The sequence below is a fragment of the Blennius ocellaris genome (genome assembly GCF_963422515.1).
Source record: "Blennius ocellaris genome assembly, chromosome: 4".
Classification (NCBI taxonomy): domain Eukaryota; kingdom Metazoa; phylum Chordata; class Actinopteri; order Blenniiformes; family Blenniidae; genus Blennius; species Blennius ocellaris.
The window spans coordinates 19,846,435-19,871,314 of NC_137653.1; the positions used below are offsets into that span (position 1 = coordinate 19,846,435).

General features: G+C 45.2%; 2 protein-coding genes across 2 annotated transcripts; one reads left to right on the top strand and one right to left on the bottom strand.

Moving 5' to 3' along the window:
* Window positions 1–739: 739 nt before the first annotated feature.
* Window positions 740–19,896, top strand: dido1 (death inducer-obliterator 1). Its single transcript, XM_080495871.1, has 16 exons — window positions 740–840; window positions 4,017–5,023; window positions 5,556–5,967; window positions 6,800–7,141; window positions 8,934–9,147; window positions 11,444–11,999; window positions 12,092–12,251; window positions 12,354–12,470; window positions 12,560–12,721; window positions 12,942–13,095; window positions 13,203–13,719; window positions 13,970–14,117; window positions 14,241–14,330; window positions 14,416–14,611; window positions 15,555–18,647; window positions 18,915–19,896. The coding sequence occupies exons 2-16, from the start codon at window positions 4,167–4,169 to the stop codon at window positions 19,367–19,369; spliced, it is 7,473 nt and encodes a 2,490-aa protein (XP_080351997.1). The 5' UTR covers window positions 740–840; window positions 4,017–4,166; the 3' UTR covers window positions 19,370–19,896.
* Window positions 19,897–20,719: 823 nt separating this feature from the next.
* Window positions 20,720–24,625, bottom strand: LOC308129008 (opioid growth factor receptor-like). The gene is made up of 8 exons (XM_080494750.1): window positions 24,104–24,625; window positions 22,939–23,001; window positions 22,757–22,795; window positions 22,602–22,656; window positions 22,279–22,357; window positions 22,138–22,204; window positions 21,897–22,045; window positions 20,720–21,698 (listed from the first exon to the last, which is right to left on the bottom strand). Exons 1-8 carry the CDS (start codon window positions 24,599–24,601, stop codon window positions 21,317–21,319), a joined length of 1,332 nt encoding a protein of 443 aa, XP_080350876.1. The 5' UTR covers window positions 24,602–24,625; the 3' UTR covers window positions 20,720–21,316.
* Window positions 24,626–24,880: the final 255 nt, after the last annotated feature.

The following is a 24,880-nucleotide window of genomic DNA, read 5'->3' on the forward strand; positions in this document are numbered from 1 at the left end:
ACAGCGAGAAGGTCATGCGTTGAGCCTGAGCCTTTCCGAGTGGAGTTTGCACGTTCTCATAGTGTGTGCTTGGCTTTCCTCCGGGGACTCCAGTTTCCTCCTGCAGTCCAACAACATGCATGAAAGGTTTAATACACTACCCTAAATTGTCCATTGGTGATGGTGTGATGATGTGTGATTGTTGGTCTTTGTGTTTGCTCTATGATGGATTAGTGACCTGTCCTTGCCCATAGTTTGCTTTGATTGGCTCCAGTACTCCACGATCCTGCACAGGATAAATGTGTCCTTTATCCAATATAGAGAATGGATGAATGGATGGATTATTTTTAGTATAACAGTAGAGTTGCAAATTATCATAAGGAGTATTTTATACATCAGAAGTTTTGAGATTAAAAAAACACATTCATATTTCTTTATGTTGTCTTACTGTCTGCAAATTGAAGTTTTCTATGAAAAGTTCAATTTTATTGATATAGTGCCAAAGACAAACAGTCATCTCAAGGCACGTTTAAAGAAAAAAAAACCCTATTATTTCAGTTTTAAGTATCATGCTTGCAGAAGCTGATTTTTTTGTTTTTTAAATGTACTTACATTTCTTGTTAAATACATTCCTTTTTCTGGATTTTAAAAAATGCACTTTCGGCCCTCAAAGCAAACAAACCATGTGTAGTTATTGAGCCTGCTCATTATTCCTCCTGGCCAGCGGGGGCGCTGTGGAGCGGAACAGTTTAGTGTGGACGGTCAGCCATCTGCCGCAGTCAGTTGAGTTAACGCGAACGGAAAATGGAGGATTGACCGGAGAAAGAGCGAGGGCATACCGTCGGTATTTCTAGTTATTCGGTGGGTAAAGTGCAAGTAGTTAATATTTCAAATGCATAGTGTTGTCCATTTGTTGTCAGTAATGCTGATGGTGTTGTTCCCGAGCAGGTAACTCAAGCAACTTATCTTAGTAATAACGTATCTCCTGTTACGTGAAACTAGACTTATTTTTCTTTTGGGCAAAAAAAGTTTCGTATTGGCACATATCACTTTCACATTGGTTTTATGTGCGAGGGATGCGTAAGAATTGCATTCAGGTCGGGATTGTCTTTAGCTTGCTCTCCGCATTTAACCATCGTTAGCTCTCGTGGGTTAGCTAGCTGCGCTGCAAGCTAACGAAGTCAGCTCAGCTCCTCGATAAAATGCTACATTTTTCACTAAAGACGGAAAATTTTGAGTTTTGATAGCTCTTCGTGGTTATATGACGTTCTCCGTTGGGCTTTTTAATCGACAATTTACCCGCTTGAGGAGGCACAGGGTTGAAATAAAGGGAATTGGCGCAATGTTGATTCGCGGTGTTTCGGATCAAGTGGCTTCCCTGTTACCTGGTGACCCGACTTACTTTTGTGGCCGTCGTTGTTGCGTCTCGAAATTGCGGATGTGTAAAACTCAGCAGAATTCCATAGCTTCTCCTGGCAACGACGTTTAAAACGCCTTTATACTGTAGCTTCGAAGCGTAGCCCCATTCGCAAGTGATATTTTAGCGTACGCTCCTACCGGACGCTAAATGATGTCGGTCACCAGTTACCAGGGAAGCCAGTTAATCCGAAACAGCGGCCATCGTCGACGGAGTCGGGAGTGCTTGAGGTACACTAACGCTATGCTGCCATTAGCTTCAGCTAACGTCAGATATTGGTATCGAGCGGGCTTTATTGCAAAACAATGATAGTTTAGATATGCAAAGTGTGGCTCGATCGTGCCCATAAAGGCCCATTTGTTGCTCCCCGGTTCAGATTTTAAGCTGCAACAACTGGGCCCGATTACGCCCCTTTCGCTCCGCTAACATGCGCATTCTGATATTAACCTTTGTTTTTACGGCGGCGAATCTACGTGTTTAGAAACAAGGAATGTGTTGCCCGCTTTTGATCTTCGTCGCGGCCTTCTTCCTTATTTCTTTGGCAACAGTTATCCTTTCATTCACGTGGCACGTTGTCGTGACTGCACTCACGTTGTTGGCGGTCCTCGTGCGTTTTCCCTCGATGTTGTCGGTGAAGATACCCCGCGTGCGCTATTTTAGCAATATCGCTTCACTAAATGATTTAAACCATTCTCGGATTTGCTTATGTACAGTCTGGATTTAGTGGAAACGCTCCGCCCGTGTGTTCTCAAGTCCATTTCATTTGTGCGTTGGTGTTTATGTAAAGCGCTTTTGGGCGATTTGCGCGAATAATGGATCAGGCATTTCCGCAAAGGTCCATCAATCGCTAATCCTAACCGACCCACGAGCTGCGCAATCAGCCAATATGTGCGCTAAATAAGATAAATTATTTGCGCAGCGCAATCGGTAGATCACGCCCATCACCCCAAAACCCCAGACATTTATTTAGATCCTTGTCTGCATTAATTTCCCGATGCTTAAGAAGCTTAAAACTTTGGTTAGGATGAGCAAACTGATGAATTGACACTCCTTTTATTTCTATAATAATTTCAATACATTTATTTTGTGTTCTTCTAAAGTGCAGAGTACTTTGATCTTAACTTGCATTTTCGTCTTTCTGGCAGAGCCTTTAACCTGTACCAAAACTGATGAGAGGTCTTTGTTTTTTCTAAGGAAGAGCTAAGCTTCAGGTACAAATGTTGTCTTTTTTCAGTATGTTTTGCATGAATGAATGGCAGCTAAACTGAGGAGATGCATTTGATTAAAACCCAAGACTGATTCTGCATCTTGGGCCACAAAAGACGACGTAATCCTGGATACAGATAAAGGTCATTTGGCAGGGATTCTTGATTCGCATGACAAATTTTAAGCATAATTTGAGGCGTCTTTATTCAAGCTTGTTGTTTGGGTTCAGGAGATGCGTTTACACACAAAATTTCAACGTAGGAACTTTATTTTTTCAGTTTGTCTTTTTCAATCATCACAATATTGTTGCTGTATTCATTTTGCCAAGAAGCTCAGTGCTATTGGGATCAGATGAAATGAGGCCACTGTATACCTTCGCAGAGAATGTATAGCATTTCAATATAAAACACTTTTTAGTCAGTGGTGTTATCTATCCTGAGGGTATTGGATATGATTGAAGTCGACCCGGACACAGTAACCTTCAATTATTATTATTTGAAATAAAGACTCAGTCTTTCTCTTGTACGTTTAAATGTACACAATCTGTTTTCTCAAAGTATCTTGAATGAGCTTTACCCACACCACCAGATAAGACTTACGTTTTGGGCAACAATTCAGATGAAGGTTCTCAATTGGTTTTTTTTAAGGGATTCATAATGAGTGAAGCGTTGGTCAAGGATCGATGTATGTCGAGCTGGTCTTTTTTAATGTATTTTATTGAAAAACCATACGAACCTGATCTTTGGTGTTGGTATTGTTGGTGTAGATCTGTTAGATCGGTTTTGTTGCATTATTTGGTCACTTTGTGGCTGTAATTTGACACATGCAGAGGGCATAGGTGACAGGAAGGGGGCTGCACACATTGTCAACAGACCAGCAGACAAAGATGTACATGTGTATGGGAAACCCCGAGAATTTTCATCTGTGCTATCATGAACTGAACTGCAAGTAGGTTGGGCTGTAAATTTAGTTTTTTGAGTTTGCCTGGATTACTCTTGCTCCACCTGTGCAGTCATGGCAATAACCACACATTGGGATATCAAACAATTGTCATTATAGCTAGTTTGGTCACTGTCCCATTAGAAAGTTGATTTTACCTCACTTTTATTTGCTCTTTGCTGCACCTGTCAGAATTATTACTTTTGACGACGCTATTCAGTCCGATATGGAAAAGAATCATTAGTTGAATTTCTAGTTCTCAGTATCATCACATGCATTTATGACTGCTTTCTGATTCTTTATGCTGGCGTATTAGCTGTTAATTATTGCATTTTCTAGCCACACATACAGCCCTGAAAAACCTTTTCAACACACTATAATGTACTTGTATTCATTTTAGAAATATTTGTCACTCCATTTTTACTGGAAGTTTAATCCTAAATGGATCAATCTCGATGTTCTTGTATGTTTCCAGGATTTGGCAAGGACAATGGGCATAAGGACCAGTCTGAAACTGATGTGAAACAGAAGAATGTGCCTAAAACGTTTCTAGAGGAAGCAGAAAAATCTTCAAAATCCGTGAAGACAACTTGGGTTTTCTGTCCGTCTGCTGTTGCAAACAGAGATGCCCGTGGAAGTGACAGACAACTCAGAAAGCCGCTGTCCTGTCCGACGAAGTGGCAGACAGCCCAAGCGTACTGACAAGCTCGAAGAATTTCTCTTGACCACCAAGAGGGGGACGAGACGAAGCGCCCCGCCCAGCATTGAAAGTGGAGATCCACCTTCCCAAACCCCAACTGATGCAGAAACCGCCTCGGAGGCCAGCTTTGATGGGGACGCCGCGGTTTCAGATGACAAAGTAGATTACCCAGCAGAGAGGAGGACGAGAAGTAGCACACGAAGTCAGACTCAAATGAAAACCCGAGGTGGTAGGCTGACCAGGGGACGCAGTCGAGCTGCTGCCAAAGATGATGGGAGTTCCGAGAACGAGGACGACGGCAGAAATGTTGTCAAAAAGGAGATCGGCAAGGGGAATGAAGACATGGAGGGTGACCCCAGTTCTGAAGAAGGCAACGACGCCCCACAGACTCGGTTAGAAAAGAACTCGGAGAAGAAAGAAGCCGCCGAGGAGGAGAACCAATGTGAAAGTAATGATAAAGACGACGTGAAGGTGGAGCCTGATGATCAGACGAGGGCTGCCACAACGCCGGTGAAAAGTGGACCAATAAAGACGTACATTAACAAAAAAAGAGTACTGAGGAACACCACCCCAGCGGCTTCGTCTCCGGTTACGGAAACAAAACATAGGGCTAACCAGAGTTCTGTCAAGATGCGCAAGCCGCAGGCCCAAGACGACGAAGACGATGAAGACGACGATGACGATTCTTCAACGTCTTCCTCTTCCTCTTCAACCGAGTCCGATGATGGAGGCTACGACCCCAATGCACTTTACTGCATCTGTCGTCAGAAACACAACAAACGGTATGTTCCACTGTGCTTTATGGATTATGAAGAGGTGATGGGACTTCACAGATGTGTCTTATTGTGTCATTCAGTGGATGGGAAATGTGGGGGAAATATTGGGCAAATTTGTTAGAAAACGGGGGAAAAGGGCATTTTGAATTGACTTCAGGGCAGGTTGCAGCTCGTGTGGGGGGGTTTCCCAGTCTGCAGGCGTTTCTTTATCAAAAGTGGTCTAAAGACAAAACAGGTGGTGACTTGGCGGCTTTTAGCTCACCCACTCATTCATGTGTGAAGTTGAGGCAAGCCTCTGGTAAAATCCAGTAGAAAAGCCACCGTAGCTCCAATTAGTGTCCCTAGTTTTAAGTAAGAAAAGTGCCGAAATGCACAGTGTGTCAGTTTGCTGCTGAACACTCATGATTGTAAGAGCTTCCACTAAACTATGACCGCTGTTGGATACGTTGGGATTTCGTGCTCGAGTGTAAATGTAAAAGTCGTGCTGGCCAAAAAAGTTTGATGACCATTACATGTGTGAAATTCCTGCACTTTGTAGGTTCATGATCTGCTGTGACCGCTGTGAGGAATGGTTCCACGGCGACTGTGTGGGCATCACCGAGGCTCGAGGACGTCTGATGGAGAGAAATGGGGAAGACTACGTCTGCCCCAACTGCACCGCTAAGAAAAACCAGGTGGTCAGGCCCGCCACGTCTTTCCTCTCCACCAACTCGGACGTTGGGAAGCCCAAAGCTGATTCCACAGGCAGTGCTGCTGCTTCTGTAGTCGCTCCTTCTACTGCTGAGAAGACAAGCGGAGCGGGGTCCAGTTTGTCGGCTGTTCAGGTCGTAGCAGCTGCCTTGACGTCGGCCGGACCTGAAGAGAAGACTTCCGAGGACATGGGCATCAAAGGCAGGATAGAGAAAGCGACCAATCCAACTGGGAAAAAGAAGATCAAGATCTTTCAGCCGGTAGGTCTTAGCAACTGGTATGAAATCTCTTTCTATTCATTTCACAGTTGTTCTCTCACTCGCCATTTAATAGCTGTTACATGTCTTCGTAACAGCCAAAAGGATTTATACGGTTGTTGTGCTTCGGGTCTGTTCAGAACATGGATAATGGTACAAAACTTTGTGACCCTATTGGCTCCTTAACACACATTTAGAGATAAACTATCAGTCAGAACAGTTTTCAACATACCATAACCGGTATGGTAATTTGTGGGGGGAAATGGATCAGATTTGGTATCATATCGAACTTTATGCCACCGATAAGTGGTTGCAGATGGAAGGGAAATATCTGCTTTTACTTGTGTGCAAAGAGCATTTCCTGTAGCCGCTTCACAATAAAAGCCTCTGGCTAGTTTTGTTTTCAGCAAGTGTTTAATATGACAGAGACCAGTTTGTTTCGTCATTGACCACTGTGATTTTTGATGTTCACAGTATTTGGTACATGCTGACAAAGTATACATGTGTGTAATAAATTACTAGCTTGTGCTGCGTCAGCTTTTTTTTTTTTTTTGATTATTCTCTTCAAATGTTGGTGAAGATATTTCCTAATAAATGCAAAGCTTGAGGAACCGAATCTCTATAAGGTGAAGCAAATTGATACAATGCAGGGCAAAAGATGGTCGACCACTCCTTGAACCTGAAAGCTTCACCAGTAAAGTTGTGTCCATTTGACAATGAGTAGAAGGGAACAGTGAAGTCAGTCGAATATTGTGAATCGGGGCAGTGCTGCTGCAGTCAGCAAAATGACCGTGATAAGCAGTAGCTGTTAATGTTATTTTGTACCGACTTGAAGCAGGCAATGCAGCAGCCAGCTGAGCCTCCTGCAGACCCGAAGGCTGCGGCGGCAGCGGAAAAGAAGCCCACGTCTTCGTCGGAGCAGAGACCCGCGGCAGACGCGGAGCAGAAGATCGCTTCCGACGTGGAGGTGAAAACCACGTCGGGGGAAGTCGCCGAGGAGGAGTCCTCTCTCCCCAAGTGCATCGGGCCCGGCTGCGACAACGACGCCCAGCCCGACTCGGTGTACTGTGGAAATGACTGCATCTTGAGACACGCCGCAGCAGCCATGAAGTCCATCACTGATGTCAAAGAGCCTCAGCAGAAGACCAGCGCTCAGAAAAACAAGTCCACATCACAGGTAACATGGACGCCTGAAACGATTTCATAACGTGACTTGACACCGTTCACCCCATGTGCAAACTTGTACAATGTCGCGCGCACAGAACATTTAGCATGTAGCATTTTGTCTTAAGAACGGGTCAGTCAGTATTTAATTTGTTACAAAGTGTAGGCAGGTGGACAAAAAAGGCTAAAGCGAAATGTAAATTGGTCAAAAAGATAAAGGTGTTACCGAGAGTTACATAGAATGTCTCCATAGAAGCAATGGACGAAATTAGAGTAGAATATTTTCTTTTGTGGCGAAGAACTGGTAAATGAAAGTTTGAACCTGCGAGCTGAAGCGCCACCAGACGACCGGAGACGGTGTGTAACCCCGGAGAGGTTATCCCCAGAGAAAAACAACTTTTGGTTACGGACTATAACAAGGGAACGTCCATTTCACGTGGAGCGTAACCAGGCTACTTCAACTTTATTCTTGTGTGTAATTGTACATGCTGTGGTGGAGGGGTCACCTGAGTCTACAGTGGTACAAAAAAAATTGAAGCCCTCAACAGAGTTGTAAACCACTGGGTCAGAGGTTCCCCTGCTCTAATGCACCTAAATCAGACGAAGGACCGAATCTTTGCCCAAAGTCTTGACAACAAGCCGTTCATTTCAATCTGGCATGTCGGACCAGGAAACGACGCGACTCCTGCTGTGCAGGTTTGACGTCACTGCTCGGCTTCCTCCTCAGCTCACTGCATACTGTAACCACAAATGTGAGTCAATTAAGGCTAATGACGAGCCCCAGCATTCTTAGATTTGAGGTGAGTTGTTCCAGTGATGGATTTTGCAAATGCTGCTCTAAAAATAAAACATGTCGATTGTTTGTCATGGGTTCCCATGCTTGCTCAACAATGTGGCGATAGTTGTGCTTTTCTTGACGGCAGTGGAGCGGGACATCTTAATGGGTTTATTTTATAATTTTTTTTCCCCATTCAAAGACTCCCTGTGCCAGATTTAGAAATGACAGAGCATCAGAAAATGTTAATGGTGCATCATAGCCTAAACTGTTATGTTGTTTTGATTCCTTCACGTATCCACAGTGAGCACATTTTCTGTTCACAGCCCACCACAGAACACAAGCTTAACATAGACTCAGCATGAGGCACTTTGACCTCAGTCCCAATCAGGGGTCTGATAGATTTCTAGTTGGCTTGTTTGCCTTCTTTTTTTTTTTTTCCAATGGTCATTTTAGAAGTTTGTGTCGTGTTAGCCTGAAGAGTCTTTTTTTTAAAAAAACAAACTGATATAAATGGGTATTAAAATAAAAAAAAATCATTTTAATGTAATGAGATGAAAATTGTTGTAACAGCCAATATTCAGGAAGCTTCACCGAGCCAATATTGAATAACGGAAGCATGTGTTTCCAGACCCCTGGCCTGAACATTTGAATACAGATGATTTGCAGCACAGTTTTGGGTGAAAGGTCCACCAAGTTCCACATTTTCCAAGTTGTCTGATATTTCATTGTTGAGGGCAATGATTTTCATTGGGCTGAAAAGTGACCTGGTTAACGCTGGGTACTGCAGTGCTGTTGAACTCATTTAAAGGGCTGCCAAGAACGGCTCCGATAAGGTTTATAGAAATTCAATGGGGCCGAGAGTCCCCCAGATGAAGACTGCTGCAAAAGCGATGATTTGTTTGCTGTCCGCACTGCAAACAGCCCTGAAAATAGAAGACTGTTGGAGGTATTGATTTGTTTGACAATTGTCCAACTTCAATACTTGAAGTCACCGAAAGGCCTCAATTTCCCTCGCTTCTTTCCCCAGAGGAGTGGTGCTGGCGGCAAGAGGGCACAGAAGACGGCCCGGGAGGAGTCGGACAGCGAGGAAGACCAGAGTCCCGACGAGGACGACGAAGACGAGCACGCCGTGGAACACCCGCCCCCGCCGGCCACTGCATCCTGGTCCAGCGACCATAATTACATTGCAGTAACACCAGAAAAGACTACACCCATATCATCAACCGTGTTAAACAAAAAGTGTATGTATCTCTTTGAAGGTTTTGAGCAGTTCCTACCACAGTGCTGCCCTTGTGCTTATAAATGTAGTTCTCTGTCATCGCTAACACTCTTGGGGGAGGAAAAAGCTTGATGAACTTTTTGTGCACACTAGTTTTTTTCCACCTCATCTGCGAAGGTTTGTGAACATTGCAGAAAGTGAATGTTAATGAGTTCCTGGCAGCTGGAGGAAAAAGGTAAGTTTGGTAAGTATTCAGCGGTTCATAGAGCTTTTATGTTGAGCGCTCTGTCGACGACACACAAGATCATTTCATTTGTGCTTTTATGTGGCTCCAGATCAAGAACGACATTCATTGTTCTTTTAAATAAGGATCATCTCTGCACCTTTAAACTTGGGAGACTTTTCTGGCAGCGGTTAATAAGGTGTATGATATTCTAGCGGCCAGCAGATGACTGAAATAAGCAGTTTAAGTCAATCGGGAGCCACAGTGTGGCGTCAAAGCCTGAAGTGAATGTCTTTGAATCCAGAAAGTTTTAAATCCAGTGCTCATGAAAAAAAACCCAAAACAAAATTGAAAGCTGTGTGGACGGATCCGAATGGAATGGGCTTGTGTGCGCGTGTGTCTGGGGCAAAAAAATGACCTGCTTCATTTACTTGCACGAGTTCCTCAACTTCCCGGGTTCATCACCTCAGCTGTTGGTGACAGAAAAGACCCCCCCCTCCCCTCCCCCACATTTCTTCAGCAGGTAGGTGTCCGAGTCTAATGTTCATGAGGGTGATGGACATGGATCATTTCTGCTGTTCATTTTAAGATGCCCTTCATTTTGTCGCTGTCAAAGCTGTTTTTGACGCACACTGAAAATGATTCATCACTTAAAACGAAACTGGCTTTTTAAATAAAAGGTGATAAACAGATTTTTGGATGGCTCAATTGATTGTCAGCAGTGTTGGCTTGCTGTGGGACATCCTTATCAGTTCAGTGCGACATACAGAAGTGTTAGACGTGCACATATACCCGGACGCGTGGCGGCCTCTCGAGTGGCGAGAAGAACCCTCTGCTGTGAAGACCTGAATGCAGCAGATGTCCAGAAGGCCACCGCTGGATAAAGAGGCTGAAGAGCTGAACTTGGGAGACGACAACCAGAGAGGAGATCCAGTTTCAGATTTTTTTTCACTACACATTTGGCACCTGATGAGTTTGGGAACTGGGATTAGTGGAATTAGGTTTAAGTGGATGATTTGATTTCTTACAGCTCTAATTTTGAAGAAGGAAAAAAAGAGCAATTGAAGAAAAGTCCAGATGTTCTCTCTGATAAGTTAAATAGGGAAATCCTTGTTATTTCAAATCTCTTAACTTCTGGTCATTTGGGACTTTGAGTGATAGTTTGATACTTGCTCCTTTTTTTTTTTTTTTTAGATTATATTGATTGCTTTTGCTGCCTTGTTGCTTTGCACAACCTGTGGCTTAGACATTAAGCGGAGTTAATGCAACCATAATGAGTGAAGCTTTGAGCGTTTGCAAGTGATTGTTTCAAAGATCTTTGCCAGGTGTTATGTGAAGAGAGTTGCAATTGATTTTACTGTTGCTGTTGAAGTCGGAGCAGATGAGACCTTTTTTTTTTTTTGCTCTTTAGGTCAGAGATCATCCCATTAGTGAGTGTTCCTGTATCTTGTTTGAAAAAGACAAGTACTCTACATGACATGAAAAATTATAGTGCTAAATTGAAATTACTTGCATGTTGAATTTTTTTTAAACTGTCCATTGTTTAATGATGCATAGTTGTGGCATTAAGGCAGCTTTTTTAGCTGTCATCTCTTGCATTCAGATGAAATGGACTCACTATGTACCCTCCACCCCCAGGTTATTATTACTAATGGGTTCATTGGGAGTTTCCACAAGGTGGCTTGTGGCTGAGTAGATGTAAAAGAATGCAAATCGGTCAACCTGTCGTACATGGTGGTTCTGTGTTCTTCTGGAGGGGGAGACGGAGGCTCCTCAAAGAGCCCGAATGAGCAGCGCAATATATCTGCGGTCATGGATTCCTATAAAGAAGAGTGCTTTCCATTTGTTAACTGTTTATTCTACACTGCATAACTACGACTGTCACTGTTCTGGTTTTGATAAACGTTGCATTGCAAACTTTCCTCAGCAGGTGCTGCTTTTCCCTCAGACATGCGGGCAGTGATATGTGGCTGCTATTTTAAGTGACATTACTGATGGTGTCTAATCCAGCAACATGATACCAGCCCGTCTGTCATTGCTGATATAGGAAAAGCTGGCATTTCCCTAAATGTTGGCTCTCGTTTTTCCTTTCCAGCATCTCCCAAAGAAGAGAAGCCAAGTGAGAAGGAGAAGGACCCAACCCCGCCCCCTGGAAGGCCCTCCTTGAGATCTTCATCACAGGCCAAAGCAAACAAGAAGCCCCCACCTGTGAAGCCAGCCAAGGTTTCTCCAAAGGGCAAGAAGCCCCCCCCTCAAACCGCCCCCTCGAAGACACCCCCCAAAAAACCTGCTTCAGCTTCGACTCCAAACGCAGCGAAGTCTAAAAAAACAGCCCCGGCACCGGCCCATGCCTCATCCCCCTTCCCTGCTGGCCCCATCCATGCCACAGGAGCACTCAGGGTCCAGAAGTCCAACTTCACCATTCCGAAGAAGCAGCCCCAACCAAAAGAATCAAGCAGCACCAGCCAGTCCGGTTCATCACCTCGGGTACCGTCGGCTCCAGTTTCCTCGGCTCCCCCCAGCCACTCCTCTTCCTCCAGACCTTCACATCCAGCAGTTTCAGTACCTCACGTTCCCCCTATGCCGCCTCCACACAACAAACAGATGAGGACAAACATCCGTCGCTCACTGACAGACATCCTCTACAAAAGGTAAGCGCCCCACAAAGCACACCTTACAAAAACGTGGCAAGTAGAATATCGGCTGAATATCTTTATAAATGCTTTTTTGTTTTTGCCTCAAGGGTGAGTGACAGTGATGATCTGAAAATGACAGAGAATGAGGTGGCAAAGCTGGCATTCGCCATTGAGAAGGAGATGTTTAACCTCTGCCTCAGCACAGACAGCAAGTACAAGAACAAATACCGATCCCTCATGTTCAACCTGAAGGATCCCAAAAACAAAGTGAGTCAATGCAGATGCGAAAGCGCTCAAATGAGCAGTTAAGTGGTGTTATGAAGCTTGTTTTGGTGATCTTAATAGACGTTCCCTTGTGTTTCTGTGTAGGGCTTGTTCTACAGGGTTATAGGTGGGGAGGTTAGTCCCTTCAGACTCGTGAGACTAAGCGCCGAGGAGTTGCTTTCCAAAGAGATCTCCGAGTGGAAAAAACCTGAAGCCGCTGAGGTAAGTGTCGCGAGTGCAAGTCAGAGTGATGACTGAAACTTTGGGATCTTCTGCATGGTAGCAATTGTTGACATCCTCTCCGTGTGCAGACTCAGTCTCCTGGCACCAGGGCCCATGCAGGCCAGGCAAAAATTGGCAACAGGAACGATTTCAGCTCCCACAGTGTTGATATGGACGATGCTCCACCAACGTCTGATGCTGATGTATGTATCACTGGCACTACTTCGTCTTCTCACGTGGCTTCTGCTACAGTAAGTTGTGGCAAGCTGCTTTTTCCGAACTTTCTCATCTTTCTTTCCAAATCTGCATGGAGCTCTAATTTTAGTAATGCTGCCGGCATGCAATCTAACCTGTCCTTTACACTTCCTTTCTTTCTTAAACTTTAATCTTGGGTTGTGGTTGTTCCACTGCAGATTGCTATCCATTGTAAGATTAGCTCATGTGTAAAATCTGAAATCTTTGTGTTCACAGGACCAGGATGACTCCGGCTCCACACCTTCAGCTCAGTCCTCCACTGAGCCAAAGAGTGGAAACAGCATGCCAGACATTTTCAGCAACATGCTTAAAGACACCACTTCTGAGCACAAAGCTCATCTGTTTGACCTTAACTGTAAAATATGCACAGGTAAGTGACTTGCTGGTTTGAGGTGTCTGACCAAAACACTTCCGGGGTATTTAAATCTCTTTTGTACCTACTTAAATGTTGTATTAAATGCTTATCTTGCACTTTAGGGCAGAAAATGGAAGATGATCCTGCAGCTAAGAAAGCCAGAGTCGTTAAAAAGCCCGAATCCAAGCCTTCAGGACAAGACTCCCTTTCATCCAGGTCAGGGGACGTTTCTCCTGTCAGCCATTCCCAAGTTTCTGCAGCATACCAGCACCAAGAGCCATCTGCACACCCGGCTTCAGCCTCATCACCCTACCAGTCCAATGTGGAGCCGGCTGTTCCAGAATCCCAGCCACAGCATTTTCAGGAGAACCTCAACATGATGGCTCCTCCAGCTCAGGCCCCTGCGCTCGTCGCCCCCGCCGTCTCCTCTGTCACCATCACCCGCAGAGATCCTCGAATGGCTCGGCACAGTTCCGCCGTGACCGTCAGCTTCCCTGCCCCAGAAAAACCCACCAGCACTGCAGCCGAGGCGCCTCCAGCTGCAGTGACGGCTTCACCTGAGGTTGGACCAAAAGGCCCCTTGCCGTTGCCCCCGGCTCCTCCGCCTCCAGCGGCCACAACCAAACTATCAAAATCAAGGTGCTTAATCTTCTCCTAGTTAGATCTTTCTAACAGTTGTAGAAAACTAGCACTTTTCTCAGTTTTTTTTTTTAACACTAGAGTACAAATCCATTGGATATCACTTATGACATGGTTGAAAAACACACTGTTGGGTTCATTCATGCTCTGCTCTTGACAGAAACCTACTGCACATGAGTCAGTTATGCATCGATTGTTAGGATTTAGTGTCAGTGCATGTCTAAAATGAAAACGATTGTGCTTTCCTCAGTTCATCTGAGCCTCCTCCCGAGGGGGAAACCGCAATCTTCCTCCATGGTCAAGAGAAAATCTGGAAAGGTTTCATCAACATGCCGTTAGTCGCAAAGTTTGTGACTAAGGCGTACCTCGTCTCCGGATCCTTTGAATACCTGAAAGAGGTAACTTTTTTGCCAACGCATCCAGAGTTTCCTTTTCCAGTTTGAAGTTCAGCCGTAGACTTTGTCAATAGCAAAGCTTTTAGATATAAATACATGACTTAAAGTCTTCTTGATGTCCTACAGGACTTGCCCGACACGATTCAAGTCGGAGGGAGGATTCCGCCGAACACAGTGTGGGACTACGTTGGGAAGCTAAAAACATCTCTTTCCAAGGTTCGTTTTCACAAATGTGACTGGGTGGTTTACATTTAAATGCCTTATGTTGCCTAAATACATTTTTTCCCCCTCCACCTTGCAGGAGCTATGTTTGATCCGTTTCCACCCAGCGACAGAGGAAGAGGAGGTGGCATATGTCTCTCTTTTTTCATACTTTAGCAGCAGGAAGCGATTTGGTGTGGTGGAAAAAAACAACCGCCGTATCAAAGACCTCTATCTCATCCCACTGGGCTCAAAGGACCCATTACCCTCCAAATTATTACCATTTGATGGGCCAGGTAAGGATTTAGATGATTACACAAAAGCAAATTCTTACTTTAGTGTAATTTGGTTTGTTTGGTTGTTTTTGTCTCTACTTGTGGTGAGTATGACTATCATGAGGTTATTAAGGAGTTGAACTGTAGAGGGCGCTGGTGCCCCTTGTTCTGACTGCATGTAACAGCTCCTTTGTCCTGTGTTATGTATCTGACTTGTATCACACATTTCTAATAAATAAAGTTTGAATAGAAGGTTGGTGCCATTTCAGTCCGGTCTCAGCCTGTTGTTTCTCCAGACTTGACCAATAGAAATGTTGAATGCATTTTTAGTCAATACATCTCTCTGAATTAAGTTGTCAGTCACTGAGCTGCTGTTCATGAAGGAACTTACTGCACCACTAAGGTATAAACCAATGTTCCTCCACCTTTCCTCGCACCTGAAGTGTCAAGGACCACTCTGTAGCCTACAATTTACAGACCCACATCACCAGTGCAGCTGTGGAAGGTTAAAAGGTTGTTCATCGCTCAGAATGGCAAATACCACGAGATGTCTGCCTAAGAAGATCCCTACGTTTATGTCCGGGCAGGATGATTGCGAGATCCCACAGTTGCAGTCTGTCTTCAATGCACTGTTTCTCAGTTGATGTTTTGGTGCAGCGTCATTAGCATTTGGCTACATTTGCGCAAAAAACGCAAGCCTTTGGGTGTAACGGATCTTGGCAAATTTCAACAACTGCATACTTATTATTTTTAAAGGAAACATAGAAACTTACTGCACTGTCATTGTATTGGTGAATGAGGTAATTGGTTAGATAGTTGAAATGGCAGCAAAATTTTGATTTCCCCCCCATGTACCTGAATTCTTTGTCCTCTCTTCACAACGCTGCCATTTTTTTAAATGAAAAAAATGGTTTCTATTTTCAAAATGTTACTCAATATTTTTTCACTTCTTTTCTGTTTACAGGACTCGAACCAGCTCGTCCCAACCTCCTCCTGGGGCTGCTGATCTGCCAGAAGGACAGAAAGCGGGCAGGTGCTCCCATCGAAACTGAGGAAAAGCGGTCCAGGATTCTGACAATGGATGTAGATGAAACTGGTCTTCCAAAAGTTCCTCTCTCACTCAAAGCAGAAAGAAGCTCAAGGCAGAGCCTTGAAGTCCCCTTCAGTACGACTCCTCCAGGGTCGCCTCCATCCAGCTCCTCTGAGATTTCTAGCAGCACTGTCGGCACCGCCTCTGTTCTTTCCCTGTTATCCTCTATCAAAGCTCCAGTCTCATCCGCTGCCACAGGAAAGGACTCCCCAACAACGTCCACCTCGTCCGTGGCCTCTTCTGCAGCCAATGCCAGTCCTCTTCAGACCATTCTCAAGACTCTTTTTTGGAAGAAAAACTCAGATGCTTCCAACTCTCCGTCCGATCAAGGTGCAGAACAATCTGCTCCAACCTCTACATTGTTAGATCCCATTGTGAGACAGTTTGCACAGATTTCTAAAGAGACGTCAGTGGATGAAGATGAAGATGATAGACCATACGACCCAGAAGAGGAATATGATCCCAGCCGGGGCTATAATGAGCCGAAGAGGTCTACTGAAACAGTAACCAAAGCTACAGTTTCTCTGCAGCCTGAGGTTGGAGCAAGTGAAGCAGACGATGTGGCATATGACCCAGAAGATGACTCTATATTTGAAGAGGTCAAAATGATAGTTCCAGGTCAAGTCAAGGAGGCACCAGAATTAATAAGCGATCCACAAAAAATTCTAGAGCGCCTTAAACAGATTGGGGACCAAACTTCACAGAAACAAGGAGAGCAGCAAATCTCTTCCACCCAACCCACTAAATCCCTTTTGGTGAACACTCAGCTACTACAGCTCGGCAAAAAGGTTGAAGAACTCGTTAAATCCTCATCAGTTGCGCCCATAATCAGCCAACGGAGAGATCCCAGGCAGACCAGGGATCCTCGCCAGACTGACGACAGCAGGAAGTCATCTGAGGAGAAAGACGAGACATCTGTTTCGTCAACAGAACCCGTTTCTCTGTCGCAGCCTGTGGTTGAAGAGTCCAAGCTGCCTGACACAGCTGAAGTGACAGAGGTGTCACAAGACATGGAGACATCACTGACTCAAGAGGAAAAGAAAAGCGAGACGTCACTGTTCCTGGACTCGGACAAGACGGAGGTCTCCATTCCTTTATTAGGAGAGGAGGTAGATCCTGATATGGAGGTCAGCTATATGGATGAAAAAGAAGTAAAAGCTGAGAAAGATGAGCCAGTTGAAGCTGAAACAGAGCTGGATAAGTACAGTATTTGGCCTAATGCTGCCAGTATTTTAAAAGTTGCGGAAGACTCTGAGTATGATGAGAACAGCCAAGATACACCAGCTAAAAGCTATTTTAATGAACCTATAAATACTTCCACAATAACGTCTACAATCCCAGTACTTGCTCAGAGCACGATAGCCGACATCCATTCACATCACATGACACATCAAATGTCAGCGTCAGGCTATGACAAGGAGTACAGGCCATCAGTTGACATTCCTTCACACTCCAACTTCCCCCCTTCCCATTCCATGCAGGGACAAGCCCTGAGAATGAGGCCTCCACTAGCATCTATGGTGCCACGCATGCAGGGTCTTCCCCCAATGTCAGCCCCCGTTTCAATGCAGGGTCCTCCCCCACCCATACGTGTCCCTCTCCCTGGACACGGTCGTCCTCCCATGCATGGTGACGGCAGTCAGCAGTATGGCTCACTTCCTTCTTCATACACTCCTTATCAGAATCAGTGGCCAGGAACTCAACCACAGCTGCAGCAGCCTCCTGGACCATCACCTCAGAATATTGTGCCACCCAGAGGGCCACCCCCATTCTCTTCAATAGCTCAAAGAGGTCCCCCTCCTCAAATGTTTGAACCTTCCATTCCCCCACAGCACATTGGACAACAAGGGCCACATCCATCCCTTCCCCTACCTCCTAGTCTGGCCGGACAGGCCAACTTGCGTCCTCCAAGATTCGGTAGTCCACTGCCACCTTTTAATTTTCCGGCCAACCGAGGCCCTCCACCACATTTTACAGCACTGCCACCTGGTCACTTTGATAATAAGCTTCCCCCTCCAACCCTTTTCCCTGGTTCCAGAGGTCCCCCTCCATCCATCTATGGTGACCATGGGACTCGGCCTCCTATGGGTGATCAATCTCAAGGACCTGCAGACCAATATAACAAAGATTCCCCAAATATCTCCTTGCAGATGAACATGGATCAGAATCCTAACGCTCCCCATATCTTTAAAGATAGTCAGGGTGATCCACCAGGTCAACTCTATCGGGTACCTCTACCTAACCAGTATGAGGAAAGAAGAGGGCCACCTCACAGTGGGGAGGTAACTGGACAGCTCTTCAGTCCTCATAATCAGTACGGGGCCTCCAGATTGTCATCCTCGCCTCCACACCGAGGATTGTACGAGGAGCACAGAGGTCTTCTGCCTCAGGAAAACAGACCTCTCTCTTCTCAGCCCTTCAGAGGATCGGAGGTATATCGCTTCGATAGACACCCTGATGAGAATAGACCAGTCCGTCACAGTGGGCCACTGCTGCCAACCCCAGCAGATTCTCCACTTGGTCCCCCGAGTCGCATTGGCACCCATAGCTCAGACCTACACAGGGAGGACCGCTGGCGTCGCCACTCTCCTGAAATGAGGAGAAGGAGTAGCTCTACCGGTGTGGACTCTGAACCTCGCAGTGGAGAGCGTTTCAGCCGCTTTGACGTAGGAAACCGCGAATTGGGTCCTGGTTCCTTGCAGCCTTCTGAAGAGAGACAGAGGGAGGTATCTGAGGACCGCCATAGAGACAAAGAGAGGGAAGGCCCTCATGGAGTAAGGCCCTCATGGGACAGGGGGCAGGGGACGCGCTGGAGCCGAGAGCGAGAGTGGGACAGAGGCAGAGAGCGTGAAAGGGAACGGGATCAGGAGCGGAGTCGAGAGAGAGACCGCAGCCGGGGTCGGGATGGTGAGAGGCGCAGGGAGGGTGAGGGCGAGCGGCGGAGGGAGACAGAGAGCGAGCGACGGCGTGAGACGGAGGGCGAGCGACGGCGTGAGACGGACGGTGAGCGACGGAGGGAGCCGGAGGGCGAGCGGCCCAGGGAGGCGGAGGGCGAGCGGCGCAGGGATGGCGATGGCGAGAGGCGCAGGGAGGGCGATAGCGAGAGGCGGAGGGAGGGCGAGAGGCGGAGGGAGGGCGAGGGTGAGGGCGAGAGGCGCAGGGAGGGTGAGGGCGAGCGGCGCAAGGAGACCGAGGTAGAGCGGCACAAGGATCAGGACACAGACAAAAGGAGAGACAATCGGGACAGAGATAGGGAAAGAACAAGGGACTCGGACAGGAGAGACAGCGACCGTGACAGAGCCAGGAATCGTGACCGAGATCGGGAACGCGATCGCGACAGGAAACGAGACCGATCCAGAAGCAGAGAACGAGACCGTGACAGGGACCGTGGGAAAGACCGAGGTAGGGATAGGGACAGGGACAGGGACAGGGACCGAGAAAGAGATCGGGACAGAGACAAGGAGAAGGAGAAGGAGAAAGAGAAGGAGAAGGAGAAGGAGCGAGATCGGGACAAAGACCGGGAGAGGGACAGAGACAGGAACAGAGACAGGGAGAGAGATCGAGACAAAAACAAAGATCGTCGAGAAAAAAGCAGAAGCAGGGAAAAGAAAGAAGAGAAAAAGGACCATAAACACGATACCCACAAGGAGAGTGGCAAACCTGCAGAGAATGTGAAAAAGGACTCATAGCTGCTCTTCTTGGACATTGTGGCTATAAAACATTTTTTCCAGTTGAAAACAATATTGTAAATGTGGACGTTCAGTATTTGGTAAAATGTCACACGTGTTCCTACCAGAACAAAACACATTTTGACTGTATTTTTTTTTGTCACTTGAGGCTTTCTAAGTTAATCATAGTTTGAAGCGCAAAGAACCACAAGATTTTAGTTGCTTGTGTTCAAACTTATGGGCTACTCAGTCCAAATTTGTCTGTTGCTGCATCATTTTTTTTTAAGAAAACGGCAATCTAATTGATTAACACACTATTTGCTATGTGTAAATATGATTGTATTTGTGTATATACTGATGTTTTTAATAATACTTTTCTAAGTAGAGAAAAAAAGCCATATATCTCAAATGCGATGGTTAAGGCAACACTGTCAAGACACACGTGTTTGTGTGTGTGTGTATGTTGAGGAGTTTTGAGTTGAAGGACTTCTACATATTTACAGAATACACCCCGTAAATGGTTGTTGATGAATCTCTTAATTTTGTTTCGGCTCAAACGATTAAACCTGTTTGATGAAGTTCTTTGCTTTTTTTTGTACGTGGTTCTATATTACTGTGCTTCCCAACCTTTTCACCCAAAGAAACCACTGCGATTTTCTGTTTTTGGAATGGCTGCAGACGTTACAGTAAAGCCAATTATGTTTATACCGACCGTCACCAATCTACTAACAATTAAGCAGTGTCCCGTATCTGCTCTATGTTCTTGTGTCCGATTATAATTGTTGGTGCTCCTTGATGGGTACAGGCTTGAAACCAGTTGTCTAATTCAATGGCTTTTATATTGTTTTGATCCTAGAATTTTCAAGAAAACTGGGTGTTTAATAAACGCTTCCAAAATACTTATATTACGCCTAATTTCAAAATAAAAGACTCTGTTGGCAATTTCAACGTGTTAAGTCTTGAAAAATTATGTTGTGATAATACAAGGCTCAAAAGCAAAATGTTGATAAGTATGAAATGTTGCCAATAGTTTCGCCCAGTTAAATTGATCCGATGTGGGAATGTCAAATTGGCAGTTATCTGAGGAATTTTATTAAATCTCCACATACTTCCTTTATCCAAGTTAGGCTTGTAGTGGAAGCTCGCCACACTCACTTATACCAACATGTCATTTAGAACCATCAGTCACAACTTTGACAGTTTTGTATCGTCACACTTCCAGGATGATCCCAAGCTGTAAATCTGTTGTTCGATAACAGCAACACAGTCTGGTTGGTAAAAGTATCGAAATAAATAATAAAAACACAAATTTCAAAATAAAAGGACAAACAAATTAAAAGTTGTGTACAATTTTCTTTTTTAATTGTCAATTTCTACGAATCGCTCAGACAATCTGCCACTTTTGACTTGAAAACCAAAAAATGCAATATTGAAATACAACTTGAAGTTCAAGACTCAAACAGAATACTGGGGTGTGAATAGATTTTTTTTTCATAGCTTACTGTGCTACTTGAAGTGCTAACCTGATAAGGCAGGGTTTAAACTACAGTAGGGCTTTGAATGCACAGAAGCACAAAAAAATTTTTTTTTAATTAAAATACATTTGGACTAGACTCTCAAGATGTGTACGACAAACTGACTTAGCTTGTAAACTGACTCGCTTGTTCGGGCCAAATTATTATTAAAAATATTTTTTATTATTCCTTATTTCGAACATACAAGTAGGAAGAAAACCAAACAAACAACACAGCACACTTGATCTACATTTGCATGATCGAGAAGGAGTCGGAAGAAATAAAACACTTGTTTAATTCTTCCCCTCAAACAATACAAAATAAACCCAAAAAAGACTTTTTGGATGAAAAACTCAAAACGGTCTGATCTTGATCTGGTTACAACTCACTCATGAATCGAAACTGACTGTGGCTGCAGGCATCAATCACCAAGCTACTAATGTCCTCCTCAGATTTATGACAAAGATTTAGTGTCGTCCTCACCTGGACCTTTAGTGTTTTGGCTCAATGAGCCCCGTGAGGGACTGGCCTCACGGGCACCTCCAACATTTGTTTGCTTTTGCGACCACGTGGTCTGAATTTTCTTTGGGCACCACACAAACTCATCTCTATGATCGTATTTGGAAAAGGCAAACTTGATGAGCTCCCTGCGCTCTCTCTTATCAAGGACGGCAAACACAAAGTAGCTGAGGACACTCTCCTTGACCCTCGGAAGCTCTCCTTTGATGAGCGTCTCTTCCAGGAAGAAGCGGACCAGGGGGACCTGATAGTCCTTGAATCCCAGGGTTCCCAGGCACTTCAGTATGCGGGTGATGCGCAGGTTGTTGTGTGTGTGGCTGCCACGTGATAAAAGGGAGAGGTGACAGGATTATTACTCAACGTCGCGGGTGTCAAAGTCCTTTCAGTTCAGAGTTTAGCGTCTTGGATTTAAGCAGTGAGAAAATAAAACCGTGCCACTGGATCAGTCGCGCTGCACCAAATAAGAAAAATACATATTTAGAAACTTTAAGCTGTCCATGAACTTTGTTACCAACCGGTTCAAGTTGTCGAATCTGTCTTTCCAGTTTTTAGCTCTTTTCACTTTCCCCGTTTTCAGGTTGCACAACTCGATACCGTAGAAGTCCAACATGAGCTTGTAGGAGTTCAGCAGATTTGCCTTTGCCTCCTCACTTTTACAAAATTCCTGGAAATAAAAACACGACTCCCGTCAAGAGGGGGGAGAAAAAAAAACTTTCTCCAGGAGCTTTGCCTCAGGAGATTTTTTTACCACTTTACCTCAACTTCTTCTGGTGTGAGTGGACGAGCCTGGAAGTTCATCCCTGGCTCCTGCAGAGGGAACAACCTTCGACAGACACATCTGGTTACACATCTGGAGTGAAGGCTTTCCAATGGCTTTCAGATGAGCAGACGACTTACCATTGAATGAAGGTGTGCACACGTTCCAGTTGTTCATACCTTCCTCTCCATTGAGTGTGGAAGTCCGAAATGAAAATATCTAGTTCATAAGAAAATTGAGAGTCATATTTGCTTCGGTGGAGCTGAAGTTATAATATTATTCTTCTATGGTCATGTATGTTCTTTTACAGAACACATAAACTTCTTAAGAACCTTAAAGTTGTACCTTGAACCATCAAACAGGGGACGACACACAGCCATCCCCTTTGTACAACCTCACGTACAACCCCCCAAAAACCTAAAACGATCGACTCCTTGATATCATTATAGTGTTTAAAACCTACTATCTGGTTGCGAGGCTGCCTCTCCACGATAAAACTTCAGATTCGGCATGTCGTCCTATTCCAGGTAAAAAAAAAAAAAAAAGAAAATTAAATAGGACAGATTTTTCATTTTTGGAGAACGCAGTCATAGAAATGGCTCACTGCTGTTTACTCACGTGCTTGCTGCTTCTCCAGTGCCTCTCCCTGCCTAGATTCTGTTGGAGAACACAAAGATGAAGATCTGCAGTGTACACAGGCTGTGTGTGTGTGTGTGTGTGTGTGTGTGTGTGTGTGTGTGTGTGTGTGTGTGTGTGTGTGTGTGTGTGTGTGTGTGTGTGTGTGTGTGTGTGTGTCTTACAAGGTACTTGTGCCTGAAATTCTGCATGTCTTTTGCAGCTCTCTCAAAATCCCTGAACCTGTACTGAAAAACAAAAACAAAAAAACAAAACCTTTCAGAATGAGACAATTAATTAAAGGGAAAGTTGCAGTTTGAGACGACCTCAGTACAGGTGTTACTGTGAATTTCTGTTTTAGAAGAATTTCGCATTTACACGGAAACGGTGAATGTCCACTATAAAACTACCAAGTCCCAGAAGAATCTGGACTGGGAGTCACGACACTCTTGTTGTTACTGCCCGTCTTCTCCTCCTGCATGTGCAGAGGCACTATTTGCTACGGCCGTGGTCGTGCAGAGTCGCAGACTTTCAGAAAAGTTGCTTTTCTCCCATTTACACAAAGATGTACTCAGAGCAATAAAAAAAAAAAACTGTTTTAAAAACTGCAAAGAAGCATTTTCTTTGAAATGTTGACACTTTGCTTGGTGGTTTAGCCGGATTGGAGCATCTGGTGGGCTGGTTTTGGCCGATGGGCCTTATGTTTGACACCCCTGCTTTAGGCACAGTTTGAATAATAACTTCAGTATTTATATATTGACATCATCCTGTGTCTTCACTCATACAGTAGTTCATTTAGGAAAGAACTGGAGAACTATATTCTATATAAAACAACACATAAAGTCAGTGTTGGAGGGAAAAACATTCTTGCTTATTTTGAATCTAATACCAACAAACTATGTATAGTTGTCAATCTGTATATTTTATTCGGGATATTTTAAATACATTAATGTACATTTCAAATTCTACTTAAGTTAATTACAAATAAAAACAATGTACATCAATGATCAATATCCACCCATAGGAATTCAACAATTAAGACTGTCGCTGACATAATTCTCATTTTACAAGAAATATAACAAGGAACCCTGCCACGCCAATATATTCTCGTATTATTTTTTGAGGTATTTCCTTTATCTCTATTTTACTGTCATAACATTTATTAGAAACCGTGTTTACGTTTGTATGTCACAAACTCCAAATAAAGTAAAACAAAAAAAAACATTTAATCGCGCGCGCGCACGCACTCTCCCCCGAAGGCCATGCAGAACTCTCCATAACACCTGTTGTTCAGAACCGAAAGTATCCACGTCGGACGGTGCGGCCCTCGGTCAGAGCTCTTCAACTCACGCTCCTGGGGCTCCTCCGTGGTCTGGACCTCCTGCGCGGTTTCTCCTCACTCTCATCCTCCCACGTTGAGTCGTAGTCGCAGTAAAACTCGTCGCTGGGGTCCACTTCTCCCGGGTGCTCTTCGTCCTCGGCCCACGTTAAGACTTCGTCCCCGTGGGGGGCCGCGGCCCTCTTCACCGCCGCAGCCCCGCTGTGAGAGGCCTCCACGTCCTCCACGACCTCCACGACTGGTTCGGTATCCGAGTCTCGGTCGCCCGTCTCGGGCTCACTTCCTCCTTGCTCTTTCCGGTCGGGCAGCGCCGGTCTGACGACCAGGCCCAATGCACTGAAGCAGAACCGGGTGAGGCAGCGCCACAGCAGTCCCAGTACGCGGCAGGTCCAGGTCCACGAGCGACACAGCACCGTGGAGCCGAACCAGGCCATCTCCCGCGTGCCCAGGCGATACAGCGCGCACACTGGTCTCATGACGGGGCGAAGGAGCCCCGCGAGAGTCACCATGTTTTACTTTCACTTCGAGGCACTCCATGAAAACGAAACCTCACCGACCACAACTGACTCGCACTTGTTCCGTGAAAGGATACCTGGCCTGAAATAAATAAACTCGGCTTAAAGATGCCTTTTGGAAGTGTAATTATAAAACCTGCCCCGTGTGTATGTGTAGAAATAAAGCTAGAGCTGTACTATCCTATTCAACATTAACCTCCTCATGTTCAAACTGAGCAGCTCCACCAAGCACTGTCCTGTGTGGCTGCTGGAGTTGGGTCAATTTGGGAAGGA